General features: G+C 38.5%; 1 protein-coding gene across 1 annotated transcript in view; it reads left to right on the top strand.

Moving 5' to 3' along the window:
• Positions 1–223: 223 nt before the first annotated feature.
• The window catches only part of RSU1 (Ras suppressor protein 1), a 226,872-nt gene continuing 208,751 nt past the window's right edge, over positions 224–18,344 (top strand). Inside the window, exons 1-3 of the mRNA XM_044678921.1 lie at positions 224–310; positions 545–656; positions 13,800–13,850. Of these exons, the coding sequence (XP_044534856.1) occupies positions 548–656; positions 13,800–13,850 (160 nt within the window). The 5' untranslated portion in view covers positions 224–310; positions 545–547. The remainder of the gene's footprint in view (positions 311–544; positions 657–13,799; positions 13,851–18,344) is intronic.

Raw genomic sequence — 18,344 nt, 5'->3', positions numbered from 1 at the left:
TGGGGGCTGAAGCTGAGAGCAAGGAGAGGCGGAGTCTGAGGACAGATCTTCAGAGGTGATTGGATCGCCTCGAGCGCCACATTTCGAGATGGGGCGGAGCCTTGCCCGGAGCTCTGGCCTCGGAGCAATTCTCCTAAATTGGGAAGTCTCGGGGATCTTTTCGGGTGGGAGGGGCAGGGGCTGAGAGCGGCTCCGTCTGCGCTTGCGCTGGGGTCCGGGACAGGGCGTGTTTACTCTTTTTGGCTGCAGGAACCCCCTAGCTCTCTGCTGATCCGTGCAGGTTGCTTTGAAGCTGCTTCTGTTTCACATAGTGAGTGTGGGTGGCTTTGGGGGACTGAGGGGTGTCTTTTTGCTAGCCCTCTGACTTGGGGGTCGAGGGATCGGGTCCAGTCTCGGCCGGAATCGAGGCTGGGCGTGGGAGGGGCTGCGGAGGCGGTGGCTGGTCCGGACCCCAGTGGGTGGGGATGGGGATTGGGGTGTGTATGGGGGTGGGGGTCCTCCTCGCCCACGCGTCCCCTTGCTCCTTGTTTTTGTTCCCGCGCAGACCATGTCCAAGTCTTTGAAGAAGCTGGTGGAGGAGAGTCGGGAGAAGAACCAGCCCGAGGTGGACATGTGTGACCGCGGCATCTCCAATATGCTGGACGTCCATGGCTTGTGTGAGTGCCTCTCAGGACGTTGTCCCCCAAACTCCCCTGCCAGGCCAAGTGCCATCCTTTGCCCGCGATGTCTTGTGCCTCTCTTGCTGACTTTCGTCCTGGAAGTACAACTTTCTTCTGGGCCACTTGAGTGTACTTGGGGTCACTTTCTCAGACTTTTCCCTCACATTCTCTTAGGATGGTTTTAAAGGAAATTCATAGCTGTAGAGCTGGAAGTGACCACAGAAGCCACCCACTGTAACTCTCTCACTTTACCTTGAGGAAACTGAGGCCCTGCATGTTTAAAAGACTTGACCAACTTCATCAGAGAAGAGATTTGACCCCAGGGCCACTGTTTTTCCACAATACCACTCTTTGATCAATGAGGATTTACATGAAAATGCATGACAATGAATGGACTTATTGAGGGGCTGGCTAAGTGGTGCAGTGGTTAGAGAACCAGGCTTGGAAACTGGAGGTACTGGGTTCAAATTTGGCCTCAGACACTTCCTAGCTGTGTGACCCTGAGCAAAGGCCAATTAATTGCAGTTGCCTAACCCTTACCACTCTTCTGCTTTGGATATAAATTCAAAGAGATTAGGTAAAGGGTTTAAAATACAGATTTATTGAAATGCAGCATTATAAATCAAGAGTTCTGTGTATATATATGATTTTTTTTCCAATTGGGAAGGAATCCATTTATTTTATTTTCATTTTTAAAGGGGTGTTACCTTAACACAGAAAATTAAAAACAAAAAAAGACAATGCTATTTATCACAGTAGACCTTGTTCAAATTATTTAGCCTGACTAAAGTTGACTGGTCTTTACTCATTTTACAGATAAGGAAACTTAGGCAAATAGGATTAAATGACCTGCCCAGGATCATACCTCTAGTAAGTATCTGAGGCTGAATTTGAACTCAGGTCATGGGCATATACATATATATATATATATATGCATATACCTATACCTATACATAATAAATAATATATGCACATGTATATGTATATACATACACAGATAACATCATTTCAATAGAATTGTTTTTTTTTGGGGGGGGGTAATCCTATATATATATTATTTTCTGTATTTAAAAATACTGTTCTTGGGACAGCTAAATGACCCGGTGGATGGAGAGCCAGGCCTGGAGACAGGAAGTGCTGGATTCAAATGTGGCCTCTGTATACTTCTTAGCTCTGTGACCCTGGGCAAATCACTTAACTCCATTTGCCTAGCCCATACCTCTCTGCCTTGGAGCCAATACTTAGTATTGATTCAAAGCGAGAAGTTAAGGGTTTTTTAAAAAATGAAACATTATTCAGAGAAGGATTTCATTGGCTTCACCAGACCAAAGGATAGCACAAAATATGGTTAATAATTCTTGATTTAAGATAATTGTTCTCCCTCACTGATTAAAAACTAGAGGAGTTCCCCAAACAAAACTTCATTGTGAGAGTTTTGGAAATGTAATGCTGTAACTCCCTGCCCTAGTTTCTTTGTGGGTCCCCACGGTATTCAGTTATGTTGTAGGAGGTATAATAAAATTCTCAAAGCAAAATTAGTATTAATTCAGTTTAATTGGTGGAAGATATTTTGAAGTTCTTTCTGATGTCTCATTGTGGCAGGGAAATGACTCTGCAATCTCAGAGCTATGCCAATAGAGCCCTGATACAGAATGATGGAATATAGCTTTTCTGAGAAAATATTAAGATATTGTTAGAACTCTTATGTGAAAAATGAAAGTTAAGGATTAGGATTAGGGATTGGCAGTCTACAGATTCAATACAATATCTTACTTTCTGTTAATATTTCCCAACCAGGCTTCAGATGCCAGACCTCATCATTGGCTATCCAACTTTTGTGTAATACGAGTAAAACAACATGAGAATCAATCAATACATTAAAAAAAAAGCAGACCTACTAGCAGGTGCTGAATCTGAAAGGTTTGTTCTTTATGCCCAGGGACTAATTTATGTTTGAGGACTGGTCTAGATGAGTTTGGGTAGGCTGTTGTCAAGCTGATAGCAGCAAGAGAGGATAAGTATTAGGGAGTGTTATGGAGATTGCTGAGTTTGGAGTTGGAGGAGGGTGTGCTTGGATTTTGCCTCTCTAGCATGTTACCTGAGCAGGTGATTTAATCCGTTTTTTGCCTTTTTACTGATTTGTAAAATGAAAAGAGGAGTGGATGAAAGGCTTAATGGTAGTCTACTAAATAGTGTTTGGAGTTTTTTTATGTTATTTGAGGGAATACTCAAACTAATGAAATAAAATATCCTTGAAATGTTGAAGTAATAAAAGAAAAATACAAATACACTTCAAGGAGTAGTGAATTTGTCTTTGCGAGTGTCATACAAACTACCTTTCAGGGGTGATAGGAAAATGGATTAAGTAATGATGTTAAGACATTTAACGGATTATTGACAATAGGGTGTTACAAGAATAAAAAGTTACATTATGATGACATATGGGGTAAAGTATGGTGAGGCTTTTTAAAGGATTTTCCGGAAAAAGAATTCCACGTTTAGCCCTAATGTAGTTTCTTCCATCCCTCTATGAAGTCTATTGTGTTAATCATGAAGTTTTAGAATATTTATCAAGCACCTTTAAACACAGAGTACTAGGAGGAAAAGAGATAAAAATAGTGGAAAATTTAGTCACTGATGAGAAGCAGTGTAATTATATTTGTGGAACCAGAGTGTCTTAAACTAAAAATGATCAGAAGGAATGCAATTAATTATAAAAATAAATAAATGTATAGTGTAAGAGCATGCATAGTGGGGAGGAGTTGATTAGGACTTTCTGGAGGATGGGTTTTGAGCAGTATTTTAAAGGAGGCAAGAGACAGATGGGAGAAGAAGAAAGGAGTGGAAGATCCAGATAGGGAGAAAGTAATAATGTCAGAGACAATAAACAGACTTGCTTGAGTTGACTGAAATAGTTGGGAAGTAGCAAGACATAAGGTCAGTGAAAGAGCATTAGGCCAGTTGGTGAAGGGCCTAAAGAGTTTATATGATGCTAAGCACCATCAGCCATTGTATATCCTGGACCATGAACAAAGTAATGAAATGGTCAAAATTATTTTGGGGAAAGATTTTTCAGACATTTGGCCATAGCTTAGATTGAAATGGGAGAACTCGTAGAAAGGAAGACTATTTAGGAAGGTGTTGCCATAGTCCAGGTTTGAGAGGATTGACAAGAATGTTGATCATGATGATAGAACGGAAGGCATGAATCTGAGACAATTTGTGACTGAGCAAGGAAGGATCAACAGGTCTTTTGACTGATTAAATATTAAAAGAGAACACTGAAGAATCATAGATTTCAATGGCTTAAAATTGTTAAGCTTGGGGAAGCTGGGATGGGTGATGGGGAAATTTGGACATAGTGAAAATTTTATATTTGCTAGCAAGGTATTCACTAGTGGGCAGAACTAGAAATGATAGGTGGAATTTGCAATCAGATTTCAGCTCAATATAAAGAAAAATCATCTAGCAATTAGAGCTGTCTAAAAGTAGAATTTACTTATATGATGACTTCCTCATCACTTAAAGTCCTGTATCAAAGACTGATTATTCAAAAAGGTTGTGGAAGGAGAATTCATGACTGAGTTGGGCTCGATGGCCTTTGAGGTTCCTTCCATTTCTCTCCTCCAGTGTTTCATTAATCTGATCTTTTATACTGATCAAATCTTCCTATGTTGACTTTTCAAAATATAATGATAAATGGATGTAGCACTACCTCCAGGTGACTCTTCAGGACACAGTCCCAACATGGAAGAGGAGAACCTGCCATCAATTTGGGCACTGAAGTTGTCAAGAAAACAGGGAATGGTCAGAAACAGGAGTCAGTGGAAACAAATGCACTTGTGGTTTCACTGCTTCCTTCCTCCCCAACCCTGCCTGTATCCATCTTCCACATCTGTCAGACTACTTTGTAGTGTTGTTGCTGAGGGAGGAAGGCTTTGTAAAAGATATGTGTTTGTTTGGGGCCATGGCTTAGGAGATTCTTCTGTTCCATAAAATAGCTGATTTTATGATTAATAAATGCATTTCTTGAAAATGAGTCTAAGGTATAATGTTTTCTTAGTCACTTTTATCAGTTACTTTTGACCAGTCAGCATTTTTATGTGTCTGTTATTAACCAGGCCATGTGCTAGATATTGTAGATACAAATATAATGAATGAAAGTAATTTCTCTCAAGGAGGTAACATTCCAGTGAAGGAGACAAATATATGTGAGTACATAAAGAATATATATATATAGAGAGAATGCAAATAAATCAGCAAAAAGTATTTAAATCCAAGGTGGTTTGGGAGGGAGGGACACCTGGACAGGTTGGGCATTAATGAGGAGAGTCTTAATAGAGAAAGTTGTGCCTGAGCTACATCTTAAACGAGGAGAATGATGCTGCAAGATGGAGATGGGGAGAGGCTGGATTCTAGGCATGGGGGGGGTTGAGGTATTATGTGTAAAGAACAAAGAGAAGGCCAGCTTGGCTGGATCACAGATGTCAATGGTGAGTAAGAGAAAGGGAACAAGCATTTAGGCACCTGCTCTATGCTAGGCACTGTACTGAGTTCTTTACTGATATTCTATTGAGGCTGGAAAGATCATTTAGGGCCAATATATAAATGGTTTTTAGAAGCTAACAGAATACATACTTTACTCTAGAGGCATTAGGAAGCCAATAGAGCTCATCAAGTATGAGTCACTTTGGCTGGAGGTTATAGGGTGGACTGGTGGGATGAGAGACTTAAGACAGGGGGACTCATTAGAAGGTGATGGCAGTAATCAAAGCAAAAAGGCTTAAGAGCCTGAATGAACCAAGATGGTAGTTGGTGTGAGCAGAGAGAAACAGAGAGAAGAATGGATTTAAGAGATTGTAGACAGAAATAGTAAATATTAAGTGCCTTCTATATGACAAGGCAACTGGTAGAAGATGTGTGTTAGGGACAGTGGTTAAGGGTAATATTGGAGTTACAAACCTAGGAGATTGTTTCCATGTTGTCTCATAATCTAACCCTTCTGTGAGAGAAAGGGGTCTAGACTGGCCAGACTCTGTCCTAGGTCGAGGACAGTTTGGTTTATAATGAAACAGTCAGAACAGGTATTCTTTGCTGGAACATTATTCTGCAGAAGCAGCAGGGTATAGGGGAAAGGGGCCAGAGTTGGAGGCAGGAAGGTTCTGGATTTCAGTCCCATCTCCTGCACCATGGACACAGGGCACATTCTGGCTGAGCCTCAATTTCCTCATCTCTCAAACAAAGGAAAGGATACTTGTAATACTTAAACTCAGGATTGTTGTGAGGATCAAAATATAATATCTATAAAGCAGTTCTGAGTCCTTAATTTAGAAATTCCAGTTTCTATAAGAGGCCCTTGCTGATAACTGACTGCTAGAGCCTTCTCCTTGGGACTTTCTCCCATTTATACTAGAGTAACCTTGTGTGTACATAGTGTTTCCCCTGATACAAAGTGAGCTCCATTAGGAGAGGCTCTGTGTCTTACTTCAGGTCCCTAGTTTTTAGCACACAGTTCCTGGCACATAGTAAATACTTAATATCTACTTACTGACTGAGTTGCATGCCAGCCATCATTGGATAGTGTGCTGTCACCTGCTGTGTCTTTTCCTTGCCTCTTGAGTCACATAAAATTTTGATTCTTTGGAAGTCCTGGGATTTTGTGAAGTCATAGCCATATAGTATCACTGAAAGAGTATTAGTGTAAAAGAGATGGCTTTAGGATCATCAAAAACACTGCAGTTGTCTAAATACTGTTTAGTATGATCTCCTAATCAGTTATGGGTCCAGTTCCTTTCCATATGTGGTACCTATCTTAAGATTATAATTATTATTTTTTAAAACCTTTACCCTTCATCTTAGAATCAGTACTCTGTATTGGTTCCAAGGCAGAAGAGCAGTAAGGGCTAGGCAGTGGGAGTTAAGTGACTTGCTCAGGGTCACACAACTAGCAAGTGTCTGAGGTCAGATTTGAATCCAAGACCTCTAGATCTGGCTCTCAAACCACTGCACCATGTAGTTTCTTCCACCTGAGATTATAAACTGAGAGATTAACTCACTAATCTATCTGTCTATTTACATGTTATAATATGGGCAATATACATCCATTGTATTTTTAAACTATACTGACCTACTTCTTGTTGGCCAAGTCCAACATTCCATCTCCCACCATTTCTCTATATAAGTGCCTCGATAATTCTCTTTTAGTGACTAAATATCTCCTGGAGTTGGTTCCCATAGTACAGATAGACCAATTGCATCTAGGGATGGCTGGCAAATCTTACTATTGAGGGGAAATTCCTCTTATCTCTGGACTTTGCCCAGGTTCTCCTCTGTGAGAATGGTGAATAATTCTGGCAAACTCTCCAGCTTTTTGTCTCTGCTTGATACTGAATATCTGTAAGGTCATTGAACAAATCACGGTCGTAGACTTACTAAAGGGTAACAAGTGCAGAGATAAAATGTGGCAGAGAGGAAAGAAGGACAGGTGCCAGTCTGTTGTATGATAGCTTACATTTGACATGTGCTTTCTGATGTGATGATGACCTTGGACTACTTTCCACTGGATAGATTGGTTGGTTACAGAATGTCTCTTGAAAAGCCAACAATATAGACTAGAAGGAAATTGAATTGCTCAGTCCGATGACGAGAGAGATTGTCACAGATCATTCCGTTGGAATGGATTGCCACATGATGTGCATGTCTGGTTCTGTCTCTGCTTTGTTTTAGCTATAACATCATGTCTTTGGAAGAATCCTGAAATTTGATTCAGCAAATTTTTATTAAGTGACTACTATATGCAAAGTATATGAGATGGAACAAAACTAATATTGTCCCTGCCCTCAAGAAACAATCATTCATTAGGATTGGGGGTAGGGGAAACAATCCGTATTAAAAAAAAATTTACAAAGTTAAAGAGAATCAGTTAAGACTTTGTTAGGAAGTGGCATTTAAACTTAGCGTTTTTTTTTTTTTTTTTTTAACTCTTACCTACTGTATTGGAATCAGTACTATGTACTGGTTCTAAGGCAGAAGAACAGTAAAGCTTGAGCAATGGGAGTTAAGTGACTTGTTCAGGGTCAAATAGCTAGGAAGTGTCTGGGGTCAGATTTAAGCCCAGAACTTCCCATCTTCATGTGTGGCTGTCTATCCACTGAATTACCTAGCCATCCCCTAATTTGAATTTTGAAGGGATCTAGGGATGCCAAGAGGCAGTGATGAGAGAGTGCATTGCAGGTATAGTGCAAAGATTTGGAGGTGGATGGCATGTGTGGGGAACAGCAAATAGAGTGAGTGAGTGAAGGGGAGTTATGTGACATTAGTCAAGAAAGAGAGCTTGAAGCTACATTAGGAAGAACTTCAAACACAAAAGGAGTTTATTTTATTCTAGTGAGAAAAGATAGTTCCCTTAAATTTGGTAGCAATCAGGCCGTGTTTTGAAAACAAGTCTGTAATGCCACCTTGTGGTTCTTTTGTCACTTTGTTACTTAAAAAAAACTCATTGAACCATAGTAGTAGCTTCAGAACAGTAAAAAATCCGACTTAGGCTTTTTAGTAAGCCCCCAGTGCCACCATAACTCTTTGGATTGATGTGACTTGCATTGGACTCAGGAGTCTCTGTCCTGATCTTTGGGCCTTTTTGGTTTTAATGTTGCTTTGGCTTCTTTAATCCCTATCCTTCTTGCCTCTCTGCTATATATTCTCTCTGATACCCCTTAGTAAGAAACATGGACATGTGACAAGATAAGATGCTTTTATTTAAAGCTATTTGAGTTCCCAGAGAGCAAAAGAAATATAATTCATTAGAGTTGGGGACCCCAGGTCTCTGAAGAGGTAACTTTGCTCACTTTAAAATTACATCTCATTCTCCTGTCCAGCTCCCAGAGCAAAACAAAGTTTCCAACCGCCCTCCTGCTTTCCATTTGATTTTCATGCATTCAGACAATCAAGGAAGCTGAAGACTAGAGAATGACCAAATTAGCGTGAAGCTGAAGAGTAACTTTAAATTGTATCAAGTCAGTGAGTTCTCTTTGCCTTCTTAGCTGACTTTAAGGATGCATCTCTTTGTTGATATATGGACTGGATCAAAGGCATAAAATACAGTAACATTGTTTTGAGGCTTTAATAGAGATTTTCAATATTTTACAGAAAAATTGAGGCCATATACCATAAGCTTCCTCTTCTCTCCTCTTCCTTTTATCATTCATGTGCCTTCTGCCACTTTCTCCTCCTTCAACCCTGCTTCACATAGTGAGGTGGCTTTGCTGCTTACCAAGGCTAACATCTCTGCTTATTCAAAGGATATCATTCCATCCCCTCTTCTCCAATAGTTTGCTCCCTCTGTCATCCTCATTCTTTCACTTATTTTCCATCTCTTCCTCTCTACTGGCTCATTTCTTACTGCCTAGAAACATGGTCATGACTCCCCCTTCCTGAAAAAAAAGTACCTTCACTTCAACCTTCTATCTCTGTTAACCATCATCCTTTATCTCTTCTGCCCTTGGCTTCTAAACTCCTCAAAAAGGCAATCTATGGTGCCTGCTTTCTCTCCTCTCACTCAGCCTCACCAAAACTGTTTTCCCCAAAGTTACCAAAGAACTCTTAATGGCCAAATTCAATGGCTTTTCCTCAGTTTTCATCCTCCTTGACCTCTCTACAGCTTTTGACACTGTTGATCATTCTCTTCTCCTTAATACTCTCTTTTCTTTAGGTTTTTAGAACATTATTCTCTCCTGGCTTTTCTCCTATTTATCTGACTGGTCCTTCTTTGTCTCCGTTTTTAGATTATGCTCTCTAAGCATAGATGTCCTGTCATAGTTCTGTCCTGGTTCCTCTACTCTTGTCCCTCTTACCTACTTCCCTTGATGATCTCATCAGCTCCCATGGATTTAATTATAATTTCTATGCCTGCTGATTCTCAAGTCTATCTATCCTGCCACAAATTCTCTTCTGATCTCCAATCTTGCATCTCCAGCTGCCTTTCAGACATCTCAAACTGGTTGTTCAATAGACATCATAAATTAAATATGGCCAAAATGGAACTCATCTCTCTCCCTAAATCCTCCCCTTGCACCTACCTTCCTCTCTACTATAGAGGAAAATACCATTCTCCCAGTCCATTGGGCTTACGATCTAGGAGTCATCCATCCTGGATTCCTCACTATTTGTCATTCCCCATATCTACTGTATTTCCAAGGATGTTGATTTCACTTGCAACATCTCTTGAATATTCCCTTCTCTCTTATGACTGCCTCTACTCTGGTGCAGGCCTCTCATGACCTCATACCTGGATTATTTCAATAGCCTCTTGGGTCTGTCTGTCTCAGATCTCTTCCCTATTCCAATCTATCCTTGATTTAGCCACCAAAGTGATTTTTCTAAAATGCAGATATACCCCCATTATTTTCTCCCTACACAATAAATTCCAATAACTTCCTGCCACCTCCATGATCAAATACAAAATCCCCTTCATAACTTAGCCACCCCCTACCTTTCCAGTCTAATTCCCAGACATATACTCTTCAGTGCCTCCTGGCCTTCTTGCTGTTCTAAGAACAGGGCACTCTGTCTCTCAGCTCTGGCATCTGACTGTCTTCCCTACCTAGAATGTTCTCCCTTCTCATCTCTACCTGCTGACTTCCCTGGTTTCCTTTCAATCCCAACTAAAACCCCATCTTGTACTGGAAGCCTTCCCTAACCCCACTTAATTTTAATGCTTCCCTTTAATTATTTCCTATTTTTCCTGTATATAGCTTGTTTGTGCGCATTTGCTTGCATGTTGTCTCTTCCATTAAATTATGAGCTCCTTGAGGGAAGGGATTGCTTTTTGCCTCTTGTATCACTCATGCTTAGCACAGAACCTGGCACATAGTAGGTGCTTGATAAATGTTCCTTGATTGACTGATTGATTAGTTACTAACATTCACTCTATTTGCCAGGGCTCATTTTTGGTAATTTATAGTTCCCAAGATCAACAAAATGTTAATCTCACCATCTACTGCTGTGGTTGTTTAAGGTCTGTGAGGTAGCAGTGGCTATACAGGTGGCAAAACCACCTTCTATCTTCTCAACTGTTTCAGACATTGCAGCTTTCATACTTTAAACATTCTATTTCTGTGAATGGTTTCTCTCTCTTTTTTTTTTTAATAGCACATTGGCCCCGTGGAAATCACAAAGAAACAACCACTCACAAATAGAAGGGAATAAAGGTTATATAAATACATCCAAACTATTGCCTCAAATCCTTTTTTCCCTCCCTTTTTTTTAACACCAGGTATTTTAGAACCATTTCAATGCTTCTAGTTGCTTTGATTGCATCATTTTGTCTTTGTATCCCAGCAGCCAACACAGTTCCTGGTGAATAGGAAGGTCTTAAAAAGTTGTAGATGGGTTCAATGATTGGATATGGGTCTTTCCTCAAAAAAAAAAAAAACAACAAAAAAACCCCAAAGAATACAATCCTATTATAACTTAGTAGGCAATAGTTGAAAGTACTTCTGGCCTAATAACTCATCACCCTGTAGTCAGCCCCATTATAAGCAGCTCCAAATTTAGCCTGGACAACAATATAAAATCCATTTATTGGCTCTTGTGAGAAGTCTTTAAAGTTTGGTCTAGGGCCTGTCAGACCTTCAGCCCTGTAGACATTGCCAGTAAGAACCCAGAGTCAATTTTTTGCTTAAAATGTGGATCTGGAGTAGTGAAGTGCTTAGTGAAGAAAGTCAACAAAAAAAAAAGAGACAGAAAATGACAGATGTGCTTGGTAGAAAGAACGTTAGACTTGGGGTCTGAACAATCTGGGTTCAAATTCTACCCCAGGTACTTGCTTTCTGACTCTTAAGTAACTTATTTAACTTTAATTTCCTCATCTATAATTGAGAGGGTTGTGCTAGATGGCTTCTGATGTCATTTCTAGGTGTGATTCTATGATACTATTTATCATAGGCCAGATTTTTTTGGATGAAGGGTATATTGAGGGAGAAAGGAAATATTGTGTGTCTAGAATGGAAACTTTTGAATAAAATATGGACAGATTCTGAGGAATCTTGAAAACTTTTATGAGCTTTAAGCTCTCTTCCAACTACTTCTAAATAATTTTTTTGTGAAAACTGCCTAGTCTTCCCCTCTTTCTTTTTTGTTGGTTGTCTACTTTGGCTAGGAAGAAAAGAAGGAAGGCATACTTTTACAAATGTCTGTTTTACATGTTGAATATTCCTCTTGTATCATGTATTGGCTCTTCCTTTTACCAGTGAGAAGTATGCAGCCCAGTTTGTATTGCATAAGGGATGGGGGGGGGGAGCTTATTAAAACAGAATGGTTCTAGAGTAGGAGTCGGCAACCTTTTTGGCTGTGAGAGCCATAAACGCCACATTTTTTAAAATGTAATTTCATGAGAGTTGTACAATGCTCACAGTGTCGCTCCTGTAACAGTGCCTGAAAAAAAATTGACTTTATGGCTCCTGTAGAAAGAGCCATATCTGGCTCTTTAAAGAGGCAGATTTGGCTCGAGAGCCATACGTTGCCAATCCCTGTTCTAGAGGAACCAAAGTGCTACGTATTATCTTAGAATTAAGTTTCTCATTGTGTTCATTGCCTTCATGAGACCCATTTTTCTTGCCACTTTCATTGACAAATCTATTTAGTCACTGCATTTTAGGAAAAATTTAGAAAGGAAAAAGATTAGATAGTGGGAAAAATGCTCAGTTAGGATGTGGGTTCTTTGGCAAGTAACTGAATCTCTCTTGCTCAGTTTTCATTTCTCTAACATGAGGGGTTCTTTCTGAGGTTCATCCTAATTCTATATGTGTAAGTCTATGAAATATGTATAAAATATCTGGGAATCCACTTAATAAGACACAAGAATTGCATGAATAGGACTCCTAAACACTTTGCAGAAATTAAATAAAATTAAGCAGTTAGAAAGATAATGTTCATAGTCGGGTTGTGCCATTATAATTAAATGCCAATGCTACTTAAATTCATTTGTAGATTCATTGCCATACCGATCAAATTACCAGACTTACTTCATAGAACAAAGAGAAAGAATAAAATATTTATCCAGAGGAACAGAAGGTCAGGATTGAATAAAGAAAGGGGGGGAAGGAAAGGAGCCTAGATTTCAAACTTTATTACATAGCAGTTATCAAAACTACTCTTACTGGTGAAAAATAGCGAGTGATCCATTGGAATCTATAAGGTATATACAAACCAGAGAAAAGAAAAATAATCTCATAGTGTTTGATAAACTCAGAGACTCCCTAACACATGTAACTCTCCAGAAACAGAATAAACTATATTGGAATTGGTAATATTGTATAAGTAAGGTTAATATTATAAATATATCAGTAATACTAATAGTTAACATTTATATAGTTCTTTAAGGTTTACAAAGCACTTTAAATGTGTTGGTGCTATTATTATCCCCATTTTACAGATGGGGAAACTGAAGCTGAGGTGGGCCAAGTCACTTACTTGCTCAGTCAATGCCTGCTGTGGGTTTTAAACTTAGGTCTTCTTGACACCAAGTCCAGGGCTCTTTCCACTGTACTACCTAGCTACCATTTGAATAATCAAATGGAGATTAGTGATATGCTGTAGAGCTTCATAGAGGGATTAGATTAGATCAGCTGTGAACTAGCTTTCTGTTGGGAAATTTGTCAACCAGGATAAAGTTACTTAAAGCCACCAATGGGCCCTCAGACTGGATGGGTGCAATCTGGGGCTTTAGGGTTTGATAAATGACATAAGCCGTTTTTACAACTATGTATTATTGACTCAGTTCAATCAGCACACATGTATTAAGTGCCTACTACAAGCCAGGCCCAATTCAAGGGAAAGAAGAATGCAAAGTTTCATTTCTAGCCTCACCTTTTACTGATACTGTGACTATGGCAAGTCCTTTAACCTGGGCAATCCTCAGTTTTTTCACCTGTTAAATAAAAGTCAGTTGGACTAACACTCTTCTCAGTACCATTCCAGCTTTAAATCTGTGATTCTGTTTTAACAAATAATTCCAATATTCCACCCAAGAACAGTAAGTAGTTATTCATTGTATGAAATAAAGTTTTAACAAACTGTTTCCTTTCTTAGTGTCTAGACATGATTTGAATACATTTTACTAACTGTTATTTTTCTTCTTTATAGTTACTTTATCCCACATTACACAACTGGTTCTCAGTCACAACAAGCTAACAAGTAAGTGAATTTTTTGTTTCGTTTGCACATTTTCTAAAAATTATTTCAGTATTTTGATGCTTTGATCCTATTATAAATATTATCCCTTATGTTATTTCATTTAAAACTCAGCAAAAATGCAAATCATCTTTGTATCAGGAGAAATTAATGGCATATACTCCAACTATGTGAACAGACTATCTTCCTAGAGATTGCTTTTTGTACTTTTTTGAGAGAATTTCCCTTTGATGCTAGATGTTAATGTTATTTTGTCAGTTCTGTTATTTTAGAGGGCAGCATGAGACAGTGGAGAGAGCACTGAACTAAAATCAGGAGACATCAAGAGTCAGGACTTGATTCCCATACTTATTAGTTAAGTGACCATAAGAAAGGCACTATAACCTTTCTGAATCAGTTTCCTCTTTTCTAAAATGGGCACAATAATATGGATGCTACATTCCTCCTGGGGTTGGCTCAACACTCTTTTTAGCCCCAAACTGCTTTAGATGTGAGTTGTTTTTCAGAAGAGGTTAAATTTGGTGACAGGTGGGGTAAACTTGGTGGATATTAATGAGATGACATTAGCTTTGTCACAGAAGGTCATACCTACCCTCCCTCAAGAAGTGGCTGCTCTAATCTGTCCCCTCTCTGCTAAGGAGGGAAGTAAGCTTTTTAGTCTCATGCTTTGTGCTTAAAAGTATTTATAACTCTTGATGGAAAAGTTGCTTTTGTTTTTAGTTGTGCATCCAGAAAATTGAATTTATGGAATATAAATGGTTAATTAGGTTCCTTTTTTATGGAGATCTGTTAATTCTCCTGTTTTGTTACAAATAATTAGTAACAATTGGCTGACATATAGAAGGAAACCTTATTTGGTAATGCCATGAGATTTTATCACACTGTAAATAACTATAGGGGATTTAGAGAAATGTGGAAAGATTTGTATGAAGTGATACAGAGCAAGAGGGACAGAACCAGGAAAACAATTTTTGCTATGACTCCAATAGTAAGGTGAGAGGAGGAAGTTTTGAAAGGCCTCAGAATTCAGAGCAAAGTTGTGACCAGTCACCACTTCAGACTAATACATCTTACCTCTTAACTGAGGCATTAGAGATCTCAAATGCAATTACAATGGAACTTTAATTGAAAATAAATCATCTATCACGATAAGAAATGACTGAAAATCCATGGGATCATACACTTTGATTTACAAAAATTCGATTTCTGTGAAATTTTTAAGTACCATCTATTGCACGTAGGAATCATAGAGCTCCTTAAAGCCTTGGACTCTTTGTTCTAGTATCTTCAATTCTCAAGCACAATGCTTTGCCCAGAGTGAGGGCTTAATGTTGGATATGAGTGTGAATAATTCTTAGATACTTCAAATGAACTATAATTTTATCATTGTGAGTATTCCTGTCTCTGGTGCATATTGGCTCCTTTTCACATGGTATTAAGAGTGCTTTTGTGAGTTGCTTTATCTGAAAAATAGCCTCATGTCTAATCTTACATTTTTGATGCTTCTGTCTTTCTGTTTTCATCATCATTCCTCTGATTCTCTTTTTCCTTGTAAATGAAGTCAATTGAAGTCATCTTTGTAATCAAGAAGTTCTACTGAGCAAAAACAAACCAATGTCTTGCATCAGGTTGAATTCATAGTTTTATCTCCTTTTTGCTAAGAGGGAGGTCCTTTTTGTAGTTAGGCCTCCAGAATCAGTATTGGTCACTATACTGACCATAGTTTTGATACCTTTTGATATTTCCCTTCCATGCCATCATGTAAGCTTTTCTTTTGGTTTAGCTTACTTCACTCTGTATCATGTGATTAAAAATATTCCCAACTTTCTTGGATTTCTTTATCTTCATGATTTCTTATGGTATAATAATATCCTCTTACATTCATGTACTGTAGTTTGGTCAGCCATTCCCCAGACTGTAGGCTCTCACTTTATTTTTTTTCCAGTTCTTTGCTACCCCTGTATGGGCTATTTTAAATCTGTTTGAACATATGGCACTTTTCTTTATCTTTGACCTTCTTGAATTTATAGAATATAAATGTGTTGTCATCATTTGGGTTAAAAAGTATATAGAATGTGGTGACTTCTCTTGTATGAGTCCCTGTGTTTTTATTTTATCTTTGGAATAATTCATCACTCCAGCAGCAGTATATTAGTGTGCTTGCCTTTCTATATCCTCTGCCTGCAACATTTCCAATTTTCTTCTTTTGTTGTCTCTAAGATATTTGCATTTGCATTCTCTTCTTGTTGATGATATAGAGCATTCTTTTGTAGAACTAAATTATGAGCTGTAGACTTATTATACCTCTCTGTCTTTGTAGTCCAAAGGTAACCCTAAAAACATTAATCCCACACACTTTCCCTCTAACTATTGCTATCCCATAAATAGTAATGTATTTTAGCCCACCCCTCTCATAATATTGTGGACCTCTCTCTGCCACATATTGTTTGTCAAATTACTTGAACTGCAAATTGGCATGCTGAGTGATGATCCTAGTACCCTCTCCCTTTTCTGGTCTCATGACATGACACTCTTAAGCACTTATCATATCTATAATTTACATTATATTTCTGAATAAGTCAAGTGATTTATGTCATTTGTTTTAACCAGTTAATGTCACCAAGGTGGGATATGTTTGTAAACTTTCCTTTCAAGAAGAAAGTTTTTTTTTCAGGTTACTTCCACATACAGAATTAAATGGAGCATTGAGACATTACTCTAGGTAATACCATGCAAAAAGTGATGTAACCAGATATATTTGGGCTTGTAATTGTGGGATTGTAATCATTTGAATAATGATCTAAGTGAGTTATGGCAGAATTTTAGCTTTTTAGAGTTGAATTGGATCATCTTCACTTTGGTGGTAAGAAAAGAGCACCTCCCAAGATGAAGAGACCTGTCTGAAATTACCCAGGTAGTCTGTGGCAGAGACAGAGCTAGAATTTCAGACTTCGGATTTCTAGCACCACTCTTTAACATTTTTTAATATTTTTAAATTTTTAAAATTTTTATTTAGAATATTTTTCTATGGTTACATGATTCACGTTCTTTCCCTCTCCCCCCACCCCCTACCCCCCTACTCTTTAACATTTGGAGATAGGGCCAGAAGGGATTCTGTTTTGTAGAAACAATTGTGTCATTAGTAAATATTAACAAACCAAAGAGGAATTGGAAAACTCAAAGGAGATTTGATCTTAGGAGTGACCAGGTCTTAGTTCATTTAAATCCCTCCATACCTCCAGCCCTTTCATATTATAATGTACAAGGAAAAATCTGGAACAGGGACAAAGGCAAATAAATGTTCATCTGGAGAAACTGTGTGGTGCTTCACTTTTTTCCCTTTAGAGTGTGACAAGAGATGTGGTAGGTAAAGTGATTAAACTGTTCTGCTTAACATTTCAGAAAAAAAAAATTATTTCCATCTATGCTTTTCTTTTTTATTCCTTAAAAAGAAAAAAAACCCCAAGAAATCTTGTTTCTAGATGGTAGGTCTGCTCTTATTCTGTGTCTCCATCTCCTATCTTGCTTTGGGTAGTAGCTCTGGAGATTTTGATTAGGGAGTGGAAATAACAAGTGACAAGAGGGCAGAGTAGTGGGGGAAAGAGGGATACTGAGGTACATGGGAGCTTGCTTGTTTGAGTACAACCCACTTTAACCCTTGGATGTTAATACATATGTAGTCAGAGGGAGTTTGAAGGTCCCTTTCACAGATATAACCAAATAAAAAATTATGCTTTTTTCCCTAAATCTATCCTGATTCCAAATCCAGTCCCCATGTTGTGAGCTCAGTGACCAGAGTGGGGTCCAGATTTCTTCTAAAATTTCTTCATTGACAGCTGATACATTGGTCCAGCTAGATGTGTTAGTCCAACATTAAGGTTTGAATTGTATTTTGTAGTTAATATACATTTGCTTACTCAAAGGAATACAAAGATATGCATTTCCTGAATGCCAGAGTTCAAAGTAGATCCCATATCTGGGACTTCTAGGATCTAGGAAAGTTGTGAGCCATTAGCCATTTGATACATGTTTTATTTTGCATTGCTTCTTTGTTATTATATGCTATTTATTTGTTTCTCAGTCTTTACTAAGAATAAAAATATCCAAATCATTTCAAAACATGTTTGTATACTTCTATGGAGAGCCATCTCCATTAGGCCAAGATCATGTGCCTGTGCTTTAGTAGAAATATACCACATTCTAGAGTTAAGATTTGGCCAGTAGACAGGGGCTCAGGGCTGATTTCCTATTGTATAAATTCCAAATCAACACATTTCTTCACAGTGAATTTGTTTGCCCCTAGAAAAAGGAGGAGCTGAGGAATAGAAGGTCATTTGTACCCTGAAAACCACAGAGAGCAGGGCACTTATTTAGCACTTCTGTCCAAGAAGGCATATGCAAATTACTAGAGTGAATATGAGATTAGCCCCCTCCCCCCTCTCTCTCTCTCCCTCTCTCTCTCTCTCTCTCCCTCCCTCTCTCTCTCTCTCTCTCTCT

Source organism: Gracilinanus agilis, chromosome 5 (genome assembly GCF_016433145.1).
Source record: "Gracilinanus agilis isolate LMUSP501 chromosome 5, AgileGrace, whole genome shotgun sequence".
Lineage (NCBI taxonomy): Eukaryota > Metazoa > Chordata > Mammalia > Didelphimorphia > Didelphidae > Gracilinanus > Gracilinanus agilis.
Note: the sequence above shows the minus strand (reverse complement) of the source record. Positions and strands in the feature narration are given on the sequence as shown.